This window comes from Bos mutus, chromosome X (assembly GCF_027580195.1).
Source record: "Bos mutus isolate GX-2022 chromosome X, NWIPB_WYAK_1.1, whole genome shotgun sequence".
Classification (NCBI taxonomy): domain Eukaryota; kingdom Metazoa; phylum Chordata; class Mammalia; order Artiodactyla; family Bovidae; genus Bos; species Bos mutus.
This window is the reverse complement of record NC_091646.1, coordinates 116,804,027-116,814,646: the sequence shown is the minus strand read 5'-3', so window position 1 is coordinate 116,814,646 and position 10,620 is coordinate 116,804,027. Positions and strand designations below refer to the sequence as shown.

Here is a 10,620-nt window from a genome sequence, read left to right as displayed (position 1 = left end):
TATCATCTGAGCTACCATGGAAGCTTGAACATGCCTGTTCCCATAGATTAAAGCTTCCCCACCTTTGCGGTTTAGAGAGACACTGCTCTGGAAAGCTGCATGGTGTTCTCCATAGTTCTGCAAGTAATACACTTTTCCTTCCCATGAGCTTTGGCTGGGTTGTATCTTCTGGCTCAACACCCACCAAGATGTAAACTCACTTTTCTGGTAACATTTCTCCATCCAGAGTCCCAACCACCACTAGATACTACTTCTACAGTCAGTCGTCTTGCTTCCAATACATGGAAATCACCTTATTTTTCTGTGAGCAAATCTACCTAACGGCCAGAAACAGTGTCCCTATTTTATCTTGTGAAGCTAGTAGGTGTCAAGCAAACTCAGCTCTGTGGATCCATTGTCCTCCAGTTCGATGCCTCGTTTTACAGAAAACACTTGCAAGACTTTGAGGTTTTATTTATATCTCATTTCTGAACGCTTTTGATACCTACATTAAATACACAGATTACTCATCAGTGCCACTTCTACTTTGAGGTTAAAAATCCTCCAAGTTTTTTCTAACATACCTATTCCATGCGTTGCATTTAAATCTTTGACCATACGTTGTTTATCTTGTGTCTCATCAGAATTTAGTTAATTACACCGTTTCCCCCTGAATAATGTGGTACTCACCCCATAGGAGATCTTTTCAAAACTGGATTTGACAAGGTAGGGCACAGGTGGGCCTAGGAGAAAGTCCGGGAGCACGACTGCCATCTGGTGGAGCTGTGATTCTAGTTGAGGGCACTGGAAGGAAACATCCAGCCTGAGGACATCCCGCCCACTTGAGGATACAGGCCTAAGAGGCAGTGCCTGAAAACAAGCAAAGAAAATGGCCAAAATGCACCTGTACGCTGGAGGCTTCTTGACAGAAATGCCCCCTGAGCAGCCAATCCCTGAGCGGTTGGGTGGGGCCTCTTTCTCTCTCCACACCCTTCCAGCACCTATTAGTAGGACTGCCTCCATCACAACGCCGATTGGTCGCTTGTGCCTGACAGGGTACAGGCCGGCTGCTCGCCATTCACTTTGCCTCAACGAGGGAGGACTCCATGCCATCGAGCTCTGAACGAGCCTAGGACTGGTGTTGGCAGCGCCGCAGAACAGCTGGGAGACTTACCGGAACACACCCTGCACAACCCTCACAAACCCTTACTGTGACGGCTTCAAATTCCAGGGTGAGAGGCCCCAAATCCCGTCAGCTTTGAAGAACCTGGGTCCTAACTTGAAGGGAGCTCGCATCTCGTCAGCTTCAGGGACTACAAGTCCCTTCACCCCCAGAAACACCAAATCCCCTGGTGCTGTGACCCTCAAATACCTAGAGTAATCCCGGTTCCCCTCAGGCTGCTGCTGCGTCACCTCAGTCGTGTCCGACTGTGTGTGACCCCAGAGACGGCAGCCCACCAGGCTCCCCCGTCCCTAGGACTCTCTAGGCAAGAACACTGTAGTGGGTTGCCATTTCCTTCTCCAATGCATGAAAGTGAAAAGTCAAAGTGAAGTCACTCAGTTGTGTCTGACTCTTAGCGACCCCGTGGACTGCACCCCACAAGGCTCCTTTGTCCGTGGGATTTTCCAGGCAAGAGTACTGGAGTGGGGTGCCATTGCCTTCTCCGCCCCTCAGGTTGAGGCACCCTCAAAATAGCACCCACAGAGAGACCAAATTTCCTTAACCTCGGAGACCCTGAATACCTCAGCCTGGGAGCTCTTAAAACTCTTTGTCCTCAAGACTCCCACTGTCCTGCCTGTCAGAGACCTAAAGCCCCTTAATAAGAAACCTCCAATTTCCTCAGCCTCAAAGATCACAAGTTCTCTCACCCTGCACATTCTACATCAGCCAAAACATCCCCAGTCTCCTCTGTCTGAGGATCCCAGTTCCTTCAGCCCCCGTGTCGCAGATGTCCTCAAGCAGAGCGACTTGTCTCTTAAACGTAGAACCCATGTTATGCCCAGATTTTTCCGAGTTCCCAGGCGGAGATCCTCAAAACACTTCTTGGAGAAATATTCCCTCTCGTGCACTGGAACAGAGCCCTGATTTCAGCCTGACCCCAGTCCAGCAGTTATGGGCTTCTAGGTCTCCTCAGGACTCCCTCTGTCACCCACAGACACGTCCCTCCCAGTGCCTTTCCTCAGAGGGGCGGAATTTTAGGGGAACCATAGAAACCAAATCTAGTTCACATTAGGCTGGCCTGTCATAGCTGGTCAGGATCCGTCCCTCTCACCAACACCCTCACTCCGACTTTCCCCACACCTTCCTGCCCTGGACACTCCACCCAAGGAAGACAGACCAGGCTCTGGACAGTGGTCTGGGCTATCTCAGCATCTTCTTCTTCCACAGGCACCTTGGCATTGAGGCAGTCCCATGGCCATGAGCCCAAACAGGTCTCCAGAGAACAGCACTGAGGGAGATGCTGGGAGAACAGAGTGGAAGCCCATGGTGAGAGGCGGAGGTGGCAAAGCTGGGCTCTAAGCCAGCTCTATAGGAAGGACATGGCGCTGGTCCCTGAAGGACCACAAACTGCTTGCCTGGGCAGCTGAGTGAACTTCTCTGTGAATGTACACAGGATGGAAATGCCTGGTCCTGTCTGAGATGGTGGGGAGGAGTGGGACAAAACAGGACACTAGCATCATCAACTGCTCTGTGTCCAGGGAGAGTTAGGAAAGTGCTCAGTGTTTGTTCAGTTAAGCAGGACACAGGCAGGAAGGAAAGTCTTCATCCCTGTCTCACAGAGACCATCCAGTAGCTTCAGGCTACTCTCTGCACAAAAGGTGGAGGAGAAGTCAGCTCTAAGGTCTGACATATATTAGTAAGTCACTGATGGAATCTACTATTTTCCTTAAGCCAAAGATGCTTTCAAAGACATTTCCATATACTTCACCAAGGAAGAATGGGCAGAGATGGGAGAATGGGAAAAAATCCAATATAGGAATGTGAAAAGGAACTACGAAGCGCTGATTGCTATAGGTAACACGAAGTGCTGGGTGCCTGTGAGCCTGGGAAACATGAAACAGGTCTTCACCCTTAGTGTTTACTTGGCCCTCTCTTAGGTGGCTTCTTCTGCTCACAGTCCCTTTTGTGTGGAGACTAACCTGGAGGGAATTTTTATTGTTTTGTACCAAAGTGGGGTTGACCCTGGCAGTGCAGAGCTCACATCTTGCCTTGTTCTACATTCTTCCAGCCCATCCTACTGATTTCCCTGACTTTGTGACACTTTCCATTGCTTCTGTGCTTTGTGCCTCCTTCTTAGAACATATATTTTGCTTCTTTCCAGGTTTCAGAGCCACTCAACCAGGTTTCATGCATCACAGCAGGCAGGTCCTCAAATCCCAGGTAGATGACACTGAGGATTCTGATGAAGAATGGACACCAAGGCAACAAGGTGAGGGGCCAGAAGGATTTAGAGGTGTCTTCAAGAAACCAGCCTGGGCTTAGGTCTCAACTGCGTCTCAGCCATTAGCAAAGAAAACATAATTTTCAGCATTCTAAAGTGGTTGTGGCTGAGTATTGACATGAGCCTGAATGAAGGTGAAGGTATAGGTTTTCCAGTGTTTTACGTTTAAAATTTATCATTCTTTGTAAAAAGAATTATTTTTGCTAAACATCCTTAATGAAAGGCAATTAAACATACCCTAGACTATAAATTCACTTAGCTCTTGACTATAGGTTAAAAAAATAAAACACAAATAGGATTGTTTTCTTATTTTCCTTTTTGGAATGGTTGTTGTTCATGCATGGGAAGATATTTGAATGTTGATTTTGTACCATGCAACTTTCTGTGCAGGTTTTGTGTGTGTGTGTAATTTAAAAAATTTTTCTGCACATAAAATCATGTCCTCCGTGAACAGACATAATTTTACTTCTTTCTTTCCAACTGGAAGCCTTTTGTTTCCTTTTCTAACCTAATGCCCTGGCTAGGACTTCTAATATTATATTTTATAGAAGTATTGAGAATGGGCATCCTTGCCTTTTTCTCTTGATCTTAGAAGTTTTCAGCTTTTCATTGATGACTATGATGTTTGAGATAGACTTTTCATATATGACCTTTACTTTATTGCAGTCATTTCCTTCTATTTTTACTTTGTTAAGTATTTTTGTCATGAAAGTCTAGTAAATTTATTAGATACTTTACAGGCATCAGATGAAGCACAGATGAAGTTTCATATTTTTTAAATTTTAATAAAATTATGTTATGCTCCCAGTGGAAGCATAGGAGTTGATGATACAGAAATCACTTTCCATTCCTCCTTTGGTAATCCTTGTCCTTGTCACTCTCTGGCTCAGAATTTTGTGTCCTTAATTAGAATGCCCAGAGTTTAGAAACATTTACCAACCAAAACTCTGATTCTCATCATTTTTTAGGTAAACCTTCTGGGATGGCCTTCAGAGGGGAGCCCAGTAAACACCCGAAGGTGAGTGTCTCCCAAATCCTGTTGACAAAAGAATCCTCCTCACGGATCCAGTCACAGGTGAGAATAGGAGGAAACACAGAGATCCTGGAGACTGCTGCCTTCCTGTCCTGAATCTTTAGCACAATGTCTGATATCATTACCATCTTTATAGTTAGTAAGAACAGCAAATATAGTAGGCTGTTCTATTGTTACATTATTTTCACAATATTTCAGACTTTAAGCATTTTATGTGAATAAACTTACTTAAACCTTAAAACAATCCTACAGTACCTATAAGTAGGTATATAGCTATCACCATTATAGATCAAGAAACTGAGGTAAAAAAGTTTGATTATATTCGTGGGAACACAGTATCACTGGTGGTACAATCTAATGCAAAGCACCTTCCCTAAACCCCTTACAAAGCGGTTAGAACTTCCATAGTTCTATAAAGTTTCTTCTTACATCTTTATATCATTCATCTGAGAGATGTTTTCAACCTCAGTTCTTTTGTGCTGTGCTAGTGAGGGATATCTGACTAAGGGAAGCTTAAGGACATGTTGGGCAGTTTGTAGAGTGGATGGTCCAAGATGAAGAAGCTGAAGGACATATTGGACAGTTTGTAGAGTGGACAGTCCAGGATGAAGAAGGTGACATGATCCCTACCTCAGAGACTCCTACTCCAATAAGATTAAGTAACTTGCAGCTCTGACAAGCTTCAGGTTTATGACTCAAAAACAACAAATAAGAAAATAACTGAAGGACTTCACATAGGTTACCAGCTTTTGAGTAGAAACTCATCATCTGGACATGATTTCAAATGCTCATTCTTGTAGGAGGAAGTAACAAGTCCTTCCTCTGAGCTCTGATTAGACAACTCTCCTGTTTGGAATCGTTTGTTTAGCCTGCCCCTGTTTTGTGAGCTTTGAGAGCGTAGCCCATACCGTTAATTCTCAGATGTCCAGGCCCAGCTCAAAGCCCCTAAGGGCCCTCTGAATGTTTTGTGAATGAGTGACTCCACATTTAAACATTCATCTAGGAATAAGAAGGTCAAGGAATACTGAGGATAGTATTTGTGAGCTAGACTTCAAATATAGAAGCAGTCAAGGGGATATATTGATGGCAGGGATGTATGCTCACATTCATTCTGTATTAAAGAGCTCACACAACGATTTGTTGAATGTTATTAAACTTCATGTCCACTATCACAATAAGAATCAGCATGTATACCAATTTATAGATCAGGAAACTGAGGAGAACCCACTAGTCGTACAGTCTTCTTCAAGGAGAATTGATGAGGCCAGCTACTTTAATTCCAAACATTGTCTCTAGGACATGGCAACCTGCAACTTCCAGCTCATTTTCTTTATTGTCTGAATGTGTTTCTGTAGATCATCTTTTCTCTTCTCAATCTCACTACTTTGTCACCTTATTTTCCAGATGTGTTTTGTCCCCTCTGTAATTTTCCATACTTCCTCGTCCATCAAAGGTCCCCTAATTAGTAGAAAACCTCACGGATTTCTCTATGAGCCCTTACCCTCTTCTTTCCCTGACCTCAAGCTATTCTCCCTGCGTTGCTCTCACTTTTATGCAGAAAGTTGAAGGGAAAGAATCTTAAGATATGAATTCTAGTTTTGATTCACTACCCACTTAGGTCCTTTTTTTACACTCCAGTGTTCAGAGCCCCCCTCCACCAGGTATTTCCAAGAATTGTCAAAGTATTAACTAAAGTCATGCATGTAAAAATACTTCATATAGTCCTAAAGAACTAAAGAAATACATGTTGTCTTTTACTCACATGGAAGAGATTGTCCAGAGGACCACTAAATAAGGTATCCAGTTTGAAGAAATTGCCGGGAGCAGCAAAATTGCTGAAGAAAAGTGGCTCCAAACAGGCTCAGAAACCAGTGCCCCCTCCCAGAGAAGCGAGGACCCCTGGAAAGCACCCCAGACACAAAGTCGGTAAGATAAAGTTTGGGGAGTTCCTCTAATTAGTTCCTCTAATCCCTGTAGAAAAGCTAATAAGTATGGCCTAGGTGTGGGGTGTGGACTTTGGGTAGGCGTGGGTTTAAGCTGGACTGATCTGAGGCATAAAGTTAGCACTGGGGCCTTGGGGAAATCTTATACATTTTCTGAGGTCCTGATTGCTCATCTGTAAAGTGAAGATACAGACACATAACTCATACGGTGTTTGGAAGCATTGCATGAAATGCAAAAGTGCTGACACCTACAAGTAATTCAATAAATCCAGCTGTGATGATAGAGACCACACTTTGTTAGTATTTATACACAGACCTCTGCTCAATGCTTTAGGTGTCATGCCCTTAACATATATTTTCTGAGTAAATGTGTCAGTGAACTATTTCCTAAGTAAGAAGGTTGGGAAGTTAAACCCACTAACGGGAAGTGCAGGAAGCTAACACTGAACTGGGCATCTGTGGTCAGTGTGGAGCCTCAGTGTCCTGAACCAGTAGTTAAAGGGAGAAGAAACAAAGTATAGAGAAGGGACTTTCCGGTGGTTAAGTGGTTATGACTCCACACTTCCCCTGCAGGAGGTGTGGGTTCCATTCCTGGTCAGGGAACTAAGATCCCACAAACCATGCAGCATGGCCAATAGATAATGTATCATTAAAACATAAAAATACACAAGTAAAAGTTTGAAAAATAAATGTGAAAAAGTTTTAACAAACTGTATAGATGGACAAGTAGGAGATCTCACCCTTTCTGATAAAACAGGGACTAATTCTCCAGACCCCACCAGCCTTGCTTAGCTTCTGTTCTCCATGTTAGAACTCAGAAGAAAGGAGACCGAAGTGAAGAGGTACAGTGTACGAGAAAGAAAGGGCCATGTGTACCAAGAGGTCAGCGAGCCCCAGGATGACGACTACCTGTGTGAGTGACCCTGCTGGCCCACTCATGGAGAAGGGGTTATGAGACCTTGGTACAATAACCTCACCTCACCATTTGGTCCCCCAATCATCCCCTTCCTCTATGACTTGGGGTACAAGATCAAGGCCAAAGGCCACGAGTGCCCCAGCTCTTTCTGAAGGTCTTTGTGACCAGCAACATCCCTATACCTCCCCTCATCCCTGTTGCTCTCACCTCCAGATTGTGAGGAGTGTCAGAACTTCTTCATCGACAGCTGTGCTGCCCACGGGCCCCCAACCTTTGTAAAGGACTCTGCAGTGGAAAAGGGGCATGCCAACCGCTCAGCCCTCACTCTGCCCCCTGGGTTAAGTATCAGGCCATCGGGCATCCCTGAGGCTGGGCTTGGAGTGTGGAATGAGGCATCCGATCTGCCACTGGGCCTGCATTTTGGCCCCTACGAGGGTCAGATCATATACAATGAAGAGGACTCCAACAGTGGATACTGCTGGCTGGTGAGAAATAGCCCTCTTTCCCTGTCCTCTGGCTCTAATCGTTTGTGTGTTGTGGGGGTGTACTTCATGTCTACATGCAAGGACACGGATGGTGATGACATGTCGGCAATGACACAGTCAGCCCTGTGTACTGTGTGCACTGGGCATGAACACAGGACTTCTATCCAAAGGTCAGAGGAAGGTGGGGGACAGTGGTACAGGCACACAAGACTTCTATCTAAAGATCAGAGGAAGGTGGGAGACAGTGGTACAGGCATACAGAAGTGACCCTTCACTTGTGGAGCCCTTGCCTTCAATGTGCCAGTAGACTCAGACTTGAAATGATGAGCTTACTGTGTGGTCCGACTGGCAGTTGAATCCATGCAGGCTGAAGAGCACCAATGCCAGCAGGGGGAAAGTTCTCCTATTACTTACTACCAAAAAAAATAAAAGAGAGAAGAAAGCTTGTATCTCTTTTCTGACACTCAGGTCACCAAAGGGAGAAACAGCTACGAGTATGTGGATGGAAAAGACACGTCTTTGGCCAACTGGATGAGGTGGGTGCAGTGAGCCTGCAGTTTGTAGATGTCGCTCCTCCCTCAAGCCCACACCCCTTTCCTTCTCAGCCCATCTCCCTCGGTAGCTTTCACATCTTCTTTCCTCTTTTCCCTCCATATCATGCTCTTTCATTTCAAAAGACATTAGAAAGAAAGAAAGAAAAATATAGCATGTGCCCTCAAAATATAAGTCTATATGCTCAACAAAACTGAGGTACTTGAAAACAACTTGAGGAGTCTAGATTCACCAGGGACACTTTACCTCACTTAACTGACACTTACCAAACACTCTATGTCCCAGTTTAGACAGTGAACTTCATTACTGAAGCAGATCACACAACCCATGTCCTTTTGCAGAACATACTGAAGACAGACATTAACCAATTGATTTTAGGAATAGTAACCTTGCTTTTTCTATTTTTGAATAATTGCACAGCACCAGGATAACCTAACATGGGAGACCTTGAGTCCGTGTGGGCAACAACCTCCCCAGGCTCGGTTCCAGTGAGAAGTGGGCCCTGAGGCCTGAGAAGGAATGGGGAGCAGGATGGCCGTGAGCATGGCCACTCTCTGAGGGCCTCTACTTTCATCAGGGCAGGCAGAAAGTGAATAAACTATTACTGTTCTCTGTCTCAAGCTATGTCAGAGCACTCTCCATGTTTCCATGGGAGAGGGTGGGCAAGTGAATAGGACCCTGGGTACATGTCGGGAGATTGGAGAAAAGCCTCTGGAGAGAAGGCAGGCTGGGGTGAGTGCTGAGGGGTGCATGCTAGCCTAGGAGTACCAAGTCCTGCGGAATGAAAGAGAACTTAATTTAGAGTTTAGAGGAGCTGGAGGTCACCAGTCTTACGGACAGTCCAGGTGGAGACAAGTCTGGAACTGGGCTCTGGACAATGGCTAATTAGGTAAGGAGAGAAAAGCATTCCAGCCAGGAAGAGGACCGGAAACAGGATCTGGAAATAGGAATTCACACAGCCAGGTCTAATGTATGAACAGAAGGTCCCCATGGGGGGCAGTGGGAACCATGGCGGCCTCAGAGCCTGAAGGCTCTGGTGTCCAGTAGTGGAAGGGTCTCCTCACCTGTGGTTTCTTTCCCTTTCCCGGCCTTGACCCCAGGTATGTGAACTGTGCCCGGGATGATGAGGAGCAGAACCTGGTGGCCTTGCAGTATCACGGGCAGATCTTCTACCGAACCTGCCGGGTGGTCAGGCCGGGCTGTGAGCTGCTGGTCTGGTATGGGGACGAGTATGGCGAGGAACTCGGCATCAAGCAGGACAAAAGAGGGAAGAGCAAGCTCTCGGCCCAGAGAGGTGAGCGCCAGCCCTCTTCCAGCACTCCACCCCATCCTGGGGAGCTTCCCTGGTCCTATTCTGAAGCACAGTCCAATCCAGTCTAAAGTCAGTCAAGTTGCAATTAAAATGCCTCAGAATTTGATTCATTTCATAAGACTGTTAGGAAAAATATTTATATTAAAAATATTAGTTCTAATTTTCAATATTTCATGCAAAAAATATGTAACATCACCTTCTTCTGAAAGGCTTAGAAGCAAAAAGCAAGTTTTTTAGCACCTACCAGCTCTCTCACCTTTACCAGTTTCTTCCTCATTTCCTCCACATTTCTAAGTGACATGCACACAGTGATTTGCATTCAGTTACTGTTTCAGTTTGTTGTCATGTGAATTCATACTTTGTGCCAGACAGGGCTACACACACTGAAGCAGACAGAACCACTGCCTTGGGGCAGCGTGGGCTTCATACCAGACAGGGGCTGGTGCTCTGAGGAAAACCAGTACAGTAAAGTGCCTCGGATCAGCATGCACAGAGTGGGGTGTGGCAGAGGATGGTGGGGCAGGGTCTCTGCAGAGATAACACCTGTGGATTCCAGGATTCCAGGCAGGGGAGCAGCCAGTGCTGCAGCCTCAGGGCCGGGAAGAGAGGCCATGTCAGTGGTCGCAGGAGGAAGCACAGAGGGAGAGGAAGGAGGCTGGATGGAACACAGAAGCCTCAGCGCCCATGTCCATGTGCAGGCCTTAGGGGTCTTCCTGGGTGACACAGAACAACCATGTGGCTATCAGCTCCAAGTGGCATGTTCTCTGTGCTAACATGATGCTTCGGTTCATTTTTGGGAAGAGACAGCAGTGCGGAGTCCCCTCAGAGGTCAGTTCATTGCCAGACATGAGGGGAGAGTGGCCTGGGTAAAGATGCTTGGGAGTGAGGGTGTGAAGTCTGGCTGGAGATGTATTTTTAAGCAGGACTTCCTAGTGCATGTTAAATGGACTAAGACTG

At 46.0% G+C, this 10,620-nt stretch overlaps 1 protein-coding gene across 1 annotated transcript; it reads left to right on the top strand.

Moving 5' to 3' along the window:
• Nucleotides 1-2,398: 2,398 nt before the first annotated feature.
• Nucleotides 2,399-10,368, top strand: LOC138986508 (histone-lysine N-methyltransferase PRDM7-like). The gene is made up of 10 exons (XM_070366619.1): nucleotides 2,399-2,474; nucleotides 2,879-2,995; nucleotides 3,303-3,410; nucleotides 4,391-4,440; nucleotides 6,225-6,381; nucleotides 7,210-7,311; nucleotides 7,528-7,799; nucleotides 8,268-8,335; nucleotides 9,452-9,645; nucleotides 10,220-10,368. The coding sequence occupies exons 1-10, from the start codon at nucleotides 2,399-2,401 to the stop codon at nucleotides 10,366-10,368; spliced, it is 1,293 nt and encodes a 430-aa protein (XP_070222720.1).
• The last annotated feature ends 252 nt before the right edge of the window (nucleotides 10,369-10,620 follow it).